The sequence below is a fragment of the Mesoplodon densirostris genome, chromosome 8 (genome assembly GCF_025265405.1).
Source record: "Mesoplodon densirostris isolate mMesDen1 chromosome 8, mMesDen1 primary haplotype, whole genome shotgun sequence".
NCBI lineage: Eukaryota > Metazoa > Chordata > Mammalia > Artiodactyla > Ziphiidae > Mesoplodon > Mesoplodon densirostris.
Window position 1 is genome coordinate 78919624 of NC_082668.1, and position 16569 is coordinate 78936192.

Genomic DNA, 16569 nt, shown 5'->3' on the forward strand with positions numbered 1-16569 from the left:
AACGTTTTTAAATATTTCTTTTTATGCACACTGATGTTATTGATCTCAATATATACATACATATACATATATATACACACACATATATATGGTAGTGGTATCATTAGCATTAGCAGACATAAACATTATTTATAAGTTATTATAATACAGATTCACTTTATAATATTGGGTATCCAACCCCTCAGCTGGGCACTTTACATAAAATATCTTATTGATCATGAAAAGAGTTGAAATTATCTTCTTTTTACCTAATAGAAAGCTAAAGTTCCTAGAGAGTAAATATTTTGCCTTAAATCAAATAGTAAGTACAGAGCCTTGGTCACATTCCAATGCCTTTGTTCCTTCTGCTTCATAATAATGCTTCTGTAAGCTTCCAGAATATTGTCTTGAGGACTATCTGGTGATACTGGCCTACTAGGTGGAAAAAATAATCCAGAAGCACATGCTACTATTTTATTCTAGATCTAATGCTGACTTTAAAATAGGCATTATGTAACTGACTATGTGAGTAGACCTAAGCTATACTTTGATTCACTTTGTTGGCAATAAGGAATAAGGCAGATTGTATTCTGAAACTAGCCTCAGATAAATATCTTGATAAAACTCTATGATCAGCTCATTTGTATTAACATCGCTGAAACTTTGGGACTCCAATGCTTTTTTTCTTAACATCTTTATTGAAGTATAATTGCTTTACAATTGTGTGCTAGTTTCTGCTTTATAACAAAGTGAATCATCTGTACATATACACATATCCCCATATCTCCTCCCTCTTGCATCTCCCTCCCACCCTCCCTATCCCACCCCTCTAGGTGGTCACGAAGCACCGAGCTGATCTCCCTGTGCTATGCAGCTGCTTTTTTGATGAGCAGCAAAAACCATGTATATTTAGGTTGTAGCTACTTCAAGACTTTAGGGTCACAAAGCTGAATTTAAAGTGCTGATAAGATTTGATGGATCTCTAGCCACTAGGAAATAGGATAAGCTATAAAAAAGTATAATATTTAGAAACAATAGTATTTCACTTTAAAATGAAACATAAACTTATTTTTACATATATGTAATATACAGTAAATATTTATATTTTAATAAAGGCATTCATTAGACTAGATATTTATAAGTCAACCTTACAGTGTCTTTAGCAGTGACAATTAACAAACTATTTGGAATTAACAAACTAAAGGAATTCAAGTTTACAGCTGACTACTTTAAATTACGGTAAAAGAGTTTACCATGCAGTTTGGTGTTTTATATCATCTTTTAAAAAGTGAGCATTTGTTTTGTGCCAGGCACTGTTGCAGGTACTTTACATTTATCACCTCACTTAATCTTCAGATAATGCAGTTATTTTCTTTCACAGTGGAGGAAATAGAGACTTAGAGGTTAAGAAATTCATCTAAGGTTACAAAATTCTTAAGTAGCAGAGCCCATATTCAACTCTTACAGTCTGCCTGACTGTAAACTAAATTCTGAATCCCAATTCCATATCAACTCTTTCTAATCATACTGCTTTAGTCAATACTGGAAAGAACCTTCGAGACAGCCACATCAAATCCAATCCAAGCCATTTATTTAGCAGCTATTTATATAATAACACAATTGGCTTCATTTCATACTCAGAAATAACTACTTGGCATTTAAAAATTTTTAAAGAATATTAGTTATCCCCATTTCCTTTCTGCTTTAATGATTACAGTGAATATATGGAGATGGGAGAGTAGTTTATACATTCCCATCTTCAATAAAGTTGAATATCTTGTCATGTAATACTTTACCTGTAAGAATTTTAAAATTACTTTATTTACCTATAGTTAATTTTGAAAACTACACACAGGAGAGGTATTGTAGATATACAACAGAATGCTGCTGAAATGATGCTTTTTTCATTTTTTGCACTGTAGTTGGCTCTCCTTATCTGCAGGTTCTGCATCCATGGACTCTACCAACCATGGATTAAAGATAAATTAGAAAAATAAATTTTCAGGAAGTTCCTAAAAGCAAAACTTGAATTTGCCCCATGCTGGCAACTATTTACATAGCCTTCACATTGTATTAGGTATTACAAATAATCAAGAGATGATTTAAAGTATACAGGAAGATGTGCATAGGTTATATGCAAATACTACACCATTTTACATAAGGGACTTGTGTGTGTGGATTTTGGTATCCATGGGGGTCCTGGAACCGATCCCTTGTGGATACTGAGAGACGACTGCAGTAATTTTTTAGTAACTCTGAAAGCAATCACAAGCAATGGAGGCAAACCTTATTCTATATAACTTGAATTTAATTTTTTACTAGTATTTTACATGTTTTAGGACAACAGCTTTTCTTATTAAAATTTGAATATTTAAGGAATATCCTTCATTTACTGATATATTAATTTAAAAAGTTTGAAAGTTATTCATGATGTCAACTTATATTCAAAGTCTATCAGGATATTAAAAGTACTTATACAATTTACTGTTTGGTAATCAACTCTTAGAAAAACTTGGAAGTAGAAGACTTCGTTTTAAAATGAGGTGAATTTTAACTAATGAAAGAGGACAACTTTCTAAATAAGATACATAACTAATGTGAAATACAGTTATTTCAGAAATCAAAATGAAAATAATGTACACATAGAAAGATACAGATAGATCCCCAAAACAATGCCTGTGTTTTAAAAATCAGTTCCAATGAATAAACATACCTGTTGTTTCATAATCTTTATCTGTTCTTTTTGCTTTCGCTTCTCCTCAGCAGCCATTATTGCTATGATGAAAAATCAAGGCACAGATATCATCAGAAAAGGAACAAAGAAGAGATGCCTCTTATGAATTACCCAATACTCACTCTTCAAGTTTATGCTACCATTTAAATCACCCACCTCGCTGTTTTTTAGCTTCTTTGGCAACCCGAGCCTGTTCCTGCTTTTGCAGTTTTCTCAAAAGCTTTATTTGTGCTGCTTGCCTGGCTATTTCTGAAAAATACAAAATTTCAAGGAATGTTATTAACAACTTTACATAACTGCTAACCTAAAAACAATACCTGTGAAACTGATATCATCATGAAGGACATAATTTTTAAGAAAATTGCCAAACATTAGATACCAAGTAGGAGAACCTCAGAAAATGTCATGTTCATTTCCCCTAGAAATTGCCAAACTATTTCATCGAATGTGATCCCATATACATAAGAAAAATGATGCCTCTCTTAATCCTCATCACAAAGGCTAATATAAGTACATTTTTTTTCACATTTCATGTAATCCTCACTTAGTATGAAAGTACCTGCTAATATGTAAAAAAAAGTGATTCAGCTTCAGTCTTAAAAATAACAAAATATATATAAAAAAGAAAGAGAACCCAAAATAGAACAAAGCCCCTAAACTTAGCATTTCAGTCTGCTATATAAATGGTAAAATTTTTGAATCCACTGATATTTTCATTTATGAAGGAAAGTGACTAAATCTCCTAAATAAAGAGTACAGAATGTCAATGAGTTTTAAGGACAACCTAGTTCTCATACTTTTTAAGGACAAATGTATGAAACTGGGATAGACTGACATAATTAATGGTCCCAAGTCTTCATTCCTTGACTATCCATGCCATTTGTAATGTGACTTTGCGGTCCCCTCTCATCAAGATATGTGTGGAATATATCTTCTTGTTCCTTGATTTTGAGTTCAGCCATGTGATCTTCTTTGGCCAATGGGATGTAAACAGTGTGATGCAAGTAGAAGTCTGAAAGTATACCTGTACTCTTTCTACTCTTTTTACTCTTGTGCCTTGCCCTTTACTATGAGGACACGTTCGGGCTAGGCTGCCGGAGGTTGGGACACATGGAGTCAGTTGACTCCACTAATGTGAAAAAGCCCAGCCAAGATCAGCAGAGATGCCTAACTGCCTAACTTGCCACCAGCTCATTCCATCCGCACAAATAGTTAGTGCTTAGAGTTGTACACCACTGAGGTTTTGTGGTTGGCCTTAATGTGGCAATAGGTAGCTGATAAAGAAAAGCATGTAATGTCACACTTTCTTCTGCTGGCAAACTTGATCAAAATACTTCTAACTATAAAAGTGGTGTATCATAATATCATTCATAAAATCATTTTAGAAAATACCACTTTACATTAGACATTGTTTTCAACTTTGTAGCAGGTGAAGAATTTTAATAAACTTATATTCACTAATAATATGATTAGGTAATCACTTGATTACCTAATCAAGTGATTGATTAGGTAATCATGTGAGTCAGGTAATCACATGATTACCTGAATCACTTGAGCTCTACTCATAACTTCCACCATTTATTGAACTGTTGTATTAAACTTACATGATCTTGTTTAATTTTCTAACAACCTTATGAGATAGGCAACATTATGCCCAGCTTACAAATGAAACAAACTAAGGCTCCCAGAAGTTAAAGAGCAGAGCTAAGATACACACCCAGAACTTTCTGACTTCACAGTCTATATGTTACTACTTCTAAATCCCTTAGAGAAATTTAAATGCCTAGAGATTTTAGAAAGAAACTTAACCCTATGTCCTTGTAACAGCTGAGGTGCAGTTGATTACTACGGTTGATTTCCTATCATGAAGACTTAAAAAAAGGGGAGGGGATATAAGAAGGTTTGATTTTATCTAGGAAACTTGAAGTGTTAATAAAAGATGAAATAGAAGCTGATACTAAAGTATACCTCCAATCTTGCAATAATTTTCAGTATTAAGAAGTTTTAAGCATCATCAAACATTTCTGAGCCGCATAAAAAGGATTCTCCTGTTCATGAAATACTCTGCGAAATAAGAATGTATCAACTGGCCTGCAGAGTTAGCAAGCTCTGATAATAATACACCTGCAGGACACTGTTCTCATCTATGATAGATCCAGGTAAACATTATTTTTTAACATATAAGAATTGAAGGCTTTCACTGAACTCTGATATAAAGACCTAAATCTGCCTTAAAATGTAAAGGGTTGCTAAGTGGTTAAAAAAAAATTTCCTAGAAAAGGTGGCATAAGTATGATGCTTTGTTCCAAGCTAAACTGATGCTTTCTAATAGAAGTTTGGCTTATAATAAAGAAATTTTTATCACATATATTGGCGTATTTTTGTATATGAATGTATCAGTCAATTTCAAACTCCACACAAGTAAGTTCACAGTAGTTTTCATGTTTAAACTCCTGGAAAAGAAAAACATTAAAAAGCTCAACTCATATCTTTTCACTTTAGCAAGGAAGATACAATTTGGATTAATCACTTAAAATTTATATAGCTTAACTTTCACGTTACAAACAGTTGGAGAAAACATGAAAAAATGTTAAAAGAAATTAGAGACACTATGGAGGAAGGAGAATGAGTTAGAGACCAAGGAAATTCACTCAGGCTCTGAGGAATAAACTGCTCCCAATATCTTCTCATTTATTTGGTTTATGGTTGCTGAATATATTATTATTATTATTTTTTAAGATGTTGGGGGTAGGAGTTTATTAATTAATTTATTTATTTTTGCTGTGTTGGGTCTTAGTTTCTGTGCGAGGGCTTTCTCTAGTTGTGGCAAGTGGGGGCCACTCTTCATCGCGGTGTGCGGGCCTCTCACTATTGCGACCTCTCTTGTTGCGGAGCACAGGCTCCAGACGCGCAGGCTCAGTAGTTGTGGCTCACGGGCCCAGTTGCCCCGCGGCATGTGGGATCTTCCCAGACCAGGGCTCGAACCCGTGTCCCCTGCATTAGCAGGCAGATTCTCAACCACTGCGCCACCAGGGAAGCCCTGAATATATTATTATTGTAATGAGCATTTGAAATATTAATTTGAAAACTATCTTTCATGGTTGAAGAATTTGTCTCTTTAAATTTCAAAGGTAAAAAATTTATTTTGAAATAAAGTTTATTTTCACTTAGAATTAGGGATATTTTAAATATACCACACTTCTTTGATTCTAAGATGCATTTTTACACATCTAAAATCAGAGTGTGTGTAAAAATTGGCAGCACTTTTCTTCCTTAGTGGAACATCTTAAAATACTGGGGCATCGCATAGACTAGGGCATCTCAGATTCTACAATGTATGAAATGGACAAGTGTTACTCAGTATCTCAGAAAATCTGAGATATGAATGGTATTGGCCAATTAAGAAGCAGGTTTATTTAGATAGGTTAAAAGATTTTTTCATATTCAAACTTTGTCAGATTCTTATTTGTATTCCCTGAGAAATTAGAGACCTCTCATTTCACAATGCTTGAAAGTACATTCAAAGTTTGCATTTATTTTACTGTTCTGAATCTTTCTTCAAATTAAGTCCAGTTGTTCAGCCTAGTTGAGTCCTTGTATGATGATAATATATAACAGAAACTTATAGAATCCCCTTGAATAACCCCCTCAAACTGTTAATGTAGAAGCCTTTTAGAAATAAAAGGGGTGATAGTGATTCATTGCTATTTTCTTTTCTTCCCAAGAAACAAATGCATATTATACCACATTTGCTTGTACACATTAATAATTATTATTTATCTAATGTTAAATATTTAACATTTATATACATGCGAGAAAGAACATATATACACACAGTAAGGTCAAATGTAAAATAATTTGCAAAATGCAACATAATACAACAAGGGAAAAGTATGTAACGGAATACAAACCAATTTGAAATCTAGAGGGAGAAAAAACATTGAGTAAAAGTTGAATAATCAACTTCTATTTTGTAAAAATTTAGTTACTTTTGCAAATATAAAGTTGCCATTTTGGATACTAAGTATTAATGCTATTTGTATGAGATATGCAAAACATGCATGATGAGCCCAGACTTTGGACATCAGTTAATTTCAAGCTTTCTTTTTTTTTTCTTTTTTGCGGTACGCGGGCCTCTTACTGTTGGGGCCCCTCCCGTTGCGGAGCACAGGCTCTGGACGCACAGGCTCAGCGGCCATGGCTCACGGGCCCAGCCGCTCCGCGGCATGTGGGATCTTCCCGGACCGGGGCACGAACCCGTGTCCCCTGCATCGGCAGATGGACTCTCAACCACTGTGCCACCAGGGAAGCCCTATGTACACTTTTGAGTCATAAATAAATTTGAGGTTATTATGAGCACTTTGTGCTTGACAGTGGTACTTTCTGACGGTCTTAAAATAAATATTTGTGAATTAAATCTATTACTTGGGCATTTTGAAAATATCTGTAATATGTGCATACTACAGAAGAACCCAAAGGCTGGGGTTACTTACCAGTAATTGGAGTTCTCTGACTGAAAATTTACTCCACAGATCCACATATTTTGGAGTTATCCCCCCTTGTACCACCTCAAGGAATTGGGAGCTGTTAAAATGAGAATTTCCAGAAGGTTGGCACAACCTTAAGGCATGTGCCAAGTGCTGGTAGATGCCCTTCCAGTGCAAGCCTTAAAAGCTTATCACCCATCTTTGTAGTTCTCAACACACAGGGTCTGTTGTGTTTATGAATATGGCTCTTGAAAGGAGCTTACCTAATCAAAGAACTCCAGTTACCAGTGGGACTCCTTATTTTCTCATTTTTATTCTAACACAAATATCTACTTTTTAGAAATTGAGAGCAGTGTTAATCTTTTATCAGTCAAAAATATAAGAAATATTTACACTTTTTAATATGACTATTACAGTGTCAGATACGTTCTGTTTCTTACCTTGAGCTTGCAGTTTTCTTAGTAACTTGGCATCTGTGTTATCTAGAAATTCAGCACTGCCAACATTTGGAGGTCGACCCTTTCGACGTCTCATCCTGGATTCCTCTCTTGCTCGCTGTCTATCTGGATTTGGTGGTCTTCCTCTACGACACTCCATTGCCCTGATACGGGGAATGACATCCTCTTCTTTCAAAAGACACCACTGCATTCCCTTTTAATTAACATTTTATAGAAATAAAGATTACAAACGAAATAAACACAAGTGATCAGTATGTCAGAAAATTCTAGGCAAATTCACAGATATTTTGAAATTTATAAAGCTGGTATAAACTTTAGGAATTTTATTTTTTTAATTAAGTTTATATTTAAAATTATTCATGGACTTGGCATCTTTTTGATATTCTTAATGAATTCAACTTTAAACACAAAGAGATTTATATCTGTATCTATAAACATATAAATAGATATATATTTTTAAATAACCATTTCTGAACTACAATGACCATAAAGTTGGCAGATATTTGAAAATTAGTTGTGTGATGACACCTCTGTGGATTGTTCTCATGGGTTAACAGTTAAACTAAACATTAAACTATCCAAATAATAGATGAAAGTTCTCTTTATAGAAATATTAGAGCTAATAAATCAAGAAGGAATGTAAGAGTTAGAATATCAGCATCTTGCAATACCTGAGGAATTAATGAGTCTAAGCACTGAACTTGAATGGTTGCCAATCACCAAAAAGAGAGACAACCAGACAGATATTAGCCTCCTGATGGAGGTTCACTCGATCACCTATAAATTAGTCTTGTCCTCTACAAAAGGAAATCAGATCTAGATTAGACTTAATTACTATAACTTCACAGGAAAAATTGGGTGAGAAGTGTATGGTTAACTACACAGCAAAATCCAATCGAGGAAATACTACACATTTCTTCAACAGTTTCTTCAATAAATAAATTTCAAGAGGTAAAAAAACCTGTGGGACGATTAAAGGAGCCTTAAAAGATGTACCAAACAATCCCAAAGTGTGGAGCTTACCTAGATAATGATTCAAATAGACGAACTGTTCAGAAACTTTTGACAGTTAAGGGAAATTGAAAATTTGAACAATGACTATTATTTGATGATATCAAGGAATTATTACTTTAAAGTGTGATAATGGTACCATGGTACTCTTGTAGACAACAAGAGTCCTTATCTTTTAGAGATATGAACGGAAACACTTATAGAGGAAATAACATGTATATTATTTGCTTCAACAAATTATGGAAGAGGAGAAGTGGATGGGGGTATATGTAAAATAATATTGGCCACATGATAATTTCTACAGCCAATGATGAATATATGGTGTATAATTGAGATTTCCCATTATAAGTCTCCTGATGGAAACACATTCATCAGCATAATGCTAGTGTATTATGGGAATATTCCTGTTCAGTGTATAGATACCATCAGCGTCTGGTTTTCATTATCCTTCATATGTCATTCAAAACAAATATATTATTGTTTGTGATGAGCTGCTTTTCTCTTAAAAAATACATTATTATATTACCTTACTTATAGTCCAAATCAACATGTTCAAATATAGGAAAGGCATCCTTTTAAAATAATCCTTCTAAAATAATTGTTTTCTTATTTCTTATTTCTTTTTTTAAAGAGATAATTCCTTTAGTGTGACATTTAAGAAAATGTTTTAAACATGCTTTTTTTCTTAGAAGAATATCAAACTAGGAATTTAACTTGAACCACTATGGGCAATTCTGCAACCAAAAATAATCAAAAGTTCTTGAGTTATACTTTATGCCATGATACCTAACTTGGGGCAAGGAGACTATGAATATCTCATTCAATGGGTACTAAAAGTACAAATACCACTCCTGCTACCACTATGGATGATGGTTACATCCCACATTCCAAGCACTCTGCTTAGTTTCAGGCATTTTGATTACATTATGTAGTTTAATCTTCACAACAGTACTATCTAATATGGTGGATTTTACTGTACCTACTTTACAACTGAGAGAAGTCAGGCCCAGTTGAATAATTTCCTAAGGTACGGAGGCAATAAGGAATAATATCTAAATATCTAAAAATAATGCCTATACTAATTCTTTTCAGTAATTGCCAGGTTAAAAATAATTTTACAAATTAATTCTGAGGAAAGTAAGAATTTTTTTTTGCTGAGATTTCAATGAAGTCAACAGAAACAGTAGTTGTACCAACTGCATTTTCATGCCATAAACCACTAAGAAGGAAGCCATCAAAACATTTTTATGTTCACCAGTATGGGAAGCTTTTGATTAGTTCAGGTTTTCATTTTTCTATTATGCTCTTAGGCACCAAGGCAGCATGCATCACATAAATTGAAAAATATAAAAGTGACATTCGTGACACTTGAAGTAGAAGAGAAAGAATAATAAAGGAGTCTGTAAAGGAATCTGCATTCAGTTTTTAAAGTACTTTATTAATAATAAAATCAACTTTTAGCCAAGATTTGAAGGGTTTGATCAATTTATTTTTTTATTCAGTTATAATTTTACACTGTTATGTTTTACTCAGCTAGGAAAACATACCTGCCTGTGTCAAAAAAGGAATAGAATACGTTGGTGCCCCAAACTGATAACATTATAGTGACATTATCATTTACATTTTTGCCCTTGGCATTTATAAAGTAAATGCTTTCTAAGGGAGTTGCATATATTGGACTACATATAATGTCTTTTGACTCCTGGATTTTAGAAAATGAGAACTGGATTGTTAGGAATCTGAAGCTTATATTACAGCTTTAATTCACTGAGTAGCCAAAATAACCGTGGGTAAGGAAAAAAAAGAAGCATTTTTCTTAATAAACGTTTCCTTAGGAAAAGCAAACACAATTTACATAACTTGCTTCATATGCTATAAATTTTTTGAAATTATTCATCAAAAGAGTTAATTTATTACTTTTTTTCTTAATTTCTAAAATTAAGATAGTAAATGGTTCCTGAAAATAATCTTTCTTGACTAAGATTTAAAAGATATGGATAAAAAGAAAATAGATATTCAACATGATGGAGATGATGGCAGATTAAGTCTCTTATACCATTATAATTCCACTTTCAAGAGTTACTAATTTAAAGCCTTAGCAATAACATACTTCTGTAAATACTAAGAAGAGAAGGAAAAAAGGGTTTATGTTTTATTTCAGAAGACTGAACAAAATAATTAAGGTTAAGTGAATGAGCTAACTACATTATATACTATACACTCTAATGCATTATAAAAGACTACACTGTAAGACTATAATGTATAATAAAAATAGTTTCCAACTACTTGAACATTTGTTGAAGCACCTACTCTGTATCGGCATAACATTTTCTAAAGGTAAACTAGAGAGAGTTCTCTCCCCCAAACGACCAACATTTTTAACTAGGACCTGAGGTTCCGGCTATTCTAATGCAGGTGATTCAAGGACCACACCCTCAGCAGTAATGAATTTGGAAAACTTTAGAGGTTGGGACAGTAAGTTGCCTCAATTGTCCACTTAAAAAATAATGATGGTCTAGATTAGGACCTGAGAATCAGAGTGGAAAGGAAAGTGAATACTTTAGTCTTTTTTTGGAGAGAGAACTTCCTGGATGTGAAGGAGAGAAGTCTGAATGGAGACCAGAAAGGTCTGGAGAAATACTTGAGAAAACTGGCAAATAAATTTATTGCTTTCAGGTATTTTATACTTTAAAGACAAAATAGAGCTTTAAAGAAAACATTTGAAATGAATTAGTTTTTAAATGTTTTCTGTATTCCGAAATTCAAAAAGGATGCTAAGAAATTTAACTTAAATAGGATTTTCTATTTCAACATTTCTATTATTCTTCATAAATGATACTCTGAACATCTCATGAGCAATTGCTTTGTTTTCACCTTATGTTATGGACACTGAATTGTCTAGTTAAGGAGATATTTGACAGTCCTAACTCTTACATTTCACTGATAACTAAAGTCAATTTGTGGCTTACCAGAAACATGTTTAGGTCTTAATGGGATGTGTTATCAAGTCTCATTCCTGCTTCAATTTTATACTCTAGCTTATCTTTATTTTTCTTTTGTTGTTCCCATTTTGCTTGATTTTGTATACTTGAAGGTTTATTTATTTTGGGGGGAAAGCAGTATATAAGTAAAGTAAACCAGTCCACCAAAAACCAATTCACTGAATGATCTATTTACCAAGTTACTGTGGTTTTTTATTTTTTGTTTTTTAAGTTTTAGTATCACCAAGACTTTGCTGCAGCAATTTCACCAGGGATTTGCAGTCCTGGGCCACTGTCAATTCCCTCATTAATATTTGAGATGCCTACTACTTCTAGAATGCTCCATGTTATATAAGCGAATGGATGATCTTTACTCATATTTTTCTGGATCAGGACCTGTATCTATCCCAGTCTTTGACTCTGATAGAAAAATAGCTGTGATGAATGTTTTAAATCTGGCTTAAGGCATTAGTCTGACAATTTTAGGTCTGTTGGTCATTCAGTGAAGGATCATTTACCGAACTGATTTCTGGCTAAATAATTTTCAGTAAATTTAACCACGGTTCAAGTAAATGAAGATAATTTTTTTCTACTACTTTTCTCTTTTTTTTTTTTTTTTTTTTTTGCGGTATGCGGGCCTCTCACTGTTGTGGCCTCCCCCGTTGCGGAGCACAGGCTCCGGACGCGCAGGCTCCGGACGCGCAGGCTCAGCGGCCATGGCTCACGGGCCCAGCCGCTCCGCGGCATATGGGATCCTCCCAGACCGGGGCACGAACCCGTATCCCCTGCATCGGCAGGCGGACTCTCAACCACTTGCGCCACCAGGGAGGCCCTACTTTTCTCTTTTAAGTGTAATTTCAGAATCTTTTACTTCCTGATACTTAGTTTATTAAAAAACTTTAGAATGTCACACCTAAAAGGGAACTGATCTTAAAGCCCTCCTATAATATATATACTTCACATTACAGATGAGGAAATTAAGGCCTAGAAAAGTAGGATTCCGTTTTTCAAAGTAACATAGGATGCTGAATTACCCTGCTAGGAGTCTAAGAAAAATCTTAGGGCACAAGCAAAGCAAGGACATCAAATATTTTTCACACAACTTGACATTTCATATTTTAAGAAAAACATTAAAGTTATTTTCATGAGAAAAATCAGAATTTTGTTGGATTTCCTTACACCTAATTCACAGTTTAGTATTATGTCTATTTTTAGTTACTTTGTGGTGCCAGAGGTAGGTAGTGAGAGCTTTATATACCATAAACTTTACAGCATTAGGGATTCTTAATCTTAATAATAAACTATATTAATATCATATACTGAATAGCACTTTAAAGATGTGAAAGAGTAAGAATAGTTATCTATGCTGGGAGATGATTGTCACCTATTAAAAACAGTTGAGGAAGATGTGGTTTGATACAATTGTTTCCACAATGCTGACTATGCTTTCCAGTTACAGTAGGTTACCCTCAAAGAGTTAGGACTGTCAGATATCTCCTTAGTTCTACTCTTGGATTCTTACAGTTGGCTTCCTAGTATAGGCCTTTGCCTAGCCATCAAAAATCCTACCTGGTAGATTAGTGACATAAATTTCCAGAGTTTTGGACTTCTGGTACTGATCTTTTGTGTTCTCAGGGTCCATATATGGCCACAGCTGTGTTGCATTAGGTATGACAGTTAACAGTAGAATTGAATTAGAACCCTGGTTGTTGACTCCCAATCTTCTGTTCTTTACTTATTTGAAATAATTACCAGCATTACAGTCTTGCCACAGACTGCGTGTTGACTGCTTTATTGTGAAGTCTCCCCTTATTCCTTATTAACAAAACCCTGATTTTAGCTGAAAAGCATTGTGCTTAGTGTTTTTTCTTCCCCAGACAACAAGCTTCTCTAAACCAGTGATCATAACTTCTATTTCTTTTGTACTCTGCAGTTTCTCCATGAACATTAGTTTTTCCTCAAAGTCAGGCTTTCAAGTTCATTTCTGTAGTGAAATGTGTTCACAATTTGCTTTATGGAAAATGCTTTTAGGGAAAATTTATTTGGGAAAAAATGCCTGGAACATTAAGTATTTGCCACAAACATCAACTGATTAAATGACTAAGAAAAAAAGGCTCTTTTCAGTAAGAACTATAGATGTTTTTCTTTTCTCATGGCATTATGCCATTAAAAAAGTATCTTAAAAAATACATCTCAAATAGAGAAAGCAACGTTTTTTTCCTAAGTCACTTTTAATTGTTCCTTCTTTGCATCTTTCCTTTTCTTTGCTTTTTTGGCCTGAATGCAGCAGACATTCATTGACCTTTGCTTGTTAACTTCCTGGTTGAAAAAAATAAACTTAATTGTTATATTTATGCTTAGACGTTTTGTTCTCTACCATTCACACACAAAAAAATCTTTCCCAAATGAGATTATCATATATTTCAAAATAATCTTTGCCATTAACAATTCATTTTGAAACCTTCATATATCACTAATAAAAATGTGAATACTTTTTACCTAAGTATCATATTTAGGAAAATAAAAATAACCCTATTTTATATTTACCAAAATCTGCCTAGCTCAACCTTACTTTCTATTATTCTGACACTCAAAAACAAAATAAAATGAAAACAATGATAAACATTAGGTTCAACTAGTTCTTTATAATGTGATGGAGAAGTCTGTAAGAAATATATTTACCTTATTGCCTTTTCAAAGGGGTTTCACTGGCTAAAATAGTTAAAAGAATTTCAGTAAGAAGGTAGCCAGCCAGTATATCACATGATTATAAAGAGTGCTATGGTTCATTTTGTTCCATGAAATCTATCATCCTAAAATCATGATTTTTATAGAAGCCAGGAGGAAGTGTTTGGTATCTAAGGATCGGTAGATACTAAAGAGTAGGTGATTTTGCAAATCTCTTACCATAATTGTAGATTGAAATAAATAAAATTGATAATGGATAGATTAAAGGCTCCCCCCAACCCCAATTTCTTGTGTCAACCCTATCTTATTTAATTAAGGACTTCTCTTTTTAATTTTTTTAAAGTTAATCATTAGATTTTTGTCCTTTAGTTAATGATGAATTTACTAAATTTCAATAAATATGAACTCTCATACCTCTCATCTTACTGTACTGCACACAAAATTAGTCAATACTTTCAACAAATGTTTGCTGTTAATAAATATATATATAGTCACTGTCTTAAGCTCAGAAATACCTTGAGTCAAAGATGATTAACATATAAAATAACCACAGTTCTCTACTGCAGATATTGTCTTCTAACAGAAATTACCATTTCCTAAATTTCATCTGTAAAATATAGTGCTTTGGAATATCATTGCGGCAATTTTTTGAAAAACCTTGAATGAAATTAGAACTTAGAGAACTACTATTGGTTGTTTTGGGGGATTTTTTTTGGTAAGTTTTAAGAGAAAAAAGAAAAATATGATGGAGAAAATTATATTTTCCAATGCAAGTGTTTTATTAGGAGAGTGATTAAGAATACTAATGAATTTACAAATACAGCATTTCATTTGCTATCAAACACCAAAAATAAATATATGAAACTTGGAAAACTGTAGCGGTAACACTTAAAATCATTATGCAAAATCTCCATGCATTTGGAAAACTGAATGCTTAGCTTTATTGGATTACAAGGGGTAGATGCAATTATTTTTTAAATAGGAAATTGTTTTTCACACTATATATGTAATACAAGCACATCTTAGAAATTATGAAACATGCAAGAACACAGGAAAAAAAAGATCCACTGTACCACCAATCATTACATCCATTACTAAAATTTTGGTACATTTCCTTTCAGTCTTTCAATATGCATAGTTTTGATTTTCAATATACGTACAGCCATCATACCATTTATACAATTTGTATAGAGGCAGACCTATTGTAAACATATACAGATCATCACTGATTGGTAACGGAGTCTTTACCTCAAATTATATTTTATATCTTCTACAAAATTTAAGCCAATCAAAGTTATTACACATGACAGTTACTCTACCAAAAATATGTAATCTTTGTTCATTTTCATAGAAAATTGTAAGTACATACATTTCTAATTAACTATATGCTTATACATATTGATCATACAATAAAAAGTATATGGTTCTTCAACTATATGCATCTCTAATTAATTAACTAAATGTTGTTTTGATTACTCACCTTTAATTGTTGTTCTCTAAAAGTATCCTGAAATGAATTCAACTTACTCTTATTTTTTAACCAAGAGAAGTACTCTCAAAATTGCTAATATTTTCCCTTAGTAGTCTGCTGAAATGTTGGCAGCTTAACACATTCTGGATTTAGTAATTCATCATATTTCCTTGATTGGAATTGATCTCTCAACAAGACAATATGCTTTGGAAAACACTGATTATGTTTAATAAAAAGTGAATGGATGTCAAAGAACATTCTGTTCTGCCTAATAAGGCTTTATAGACTAAGTCTAATTATCACTGATAAAAAACTAAAAGTCCCTTATGTATTGGACAGCAATTAGCTTTCCTCTCAGAATAACATTCTATTGAACTTAAAAACATAAAGATATCTTTGGCATATTTAAATGAAACAAGTAAGGTTATGATAACATGAAAATCAAAAGATTTAAAAAAATGAGAATTTTTAAATAAAATTATTATTGCCTTCTAATATGTTTTGTGACTTAAAAACTGGTCTAGTATATATGGAGAGTGCAAAATAACACTGTGGTTCACTAAAATTCCGAGAATCTGTTTGGTGACAAATTTAGTCCAAGTTAGACACATTTTTAAGTTTAAAAAAGAAAAACCCTAGAATATATTTCCATAAATAAGTTAAACCTCAGATGAATATATTTTGGCATTTTAGAATTACTGGTAAAGAAACAAGTGGATGTGGACATAAAAAGTCATGGACAACAATGGAAAATAGGTTA

The 16569-nt window shown here is 33.0% G+C and overlaps 1 protein-coding gene across 18 annotated transcripts in view; it reads right to left on the reverse strand.

Moving 5' to 3' along the window:
• BAZ2B (bromodomain adjacent to zinc finger domain 2B) overlaps positions 1-16569 on the reverse strand; it is a 375982-nt gene that overhangs the window by 72740 nt on the left and 286673 nt on the right. For all 18 annotated transcript variants that reach the window (XM_060105770.1, XM_060105769.1, XM_060105771.1 and 15 more), the window contains 3 exons: positions 7641-7851; positions 2870-2962; positions 2693-2754 (listed from right to left, as the gene is read on the reverse strand). In XM_060105770.1, coding sequence (XP_059961753.1) covers positions 2693-2754; positions 2870-2962; positions 7641-7851 — 366 coding nt within the window. The remainder of the gene's footprint in view (positions 1-2692; positions 2755-2869; positions 2963-7640; positions 7852-16569) is intronic.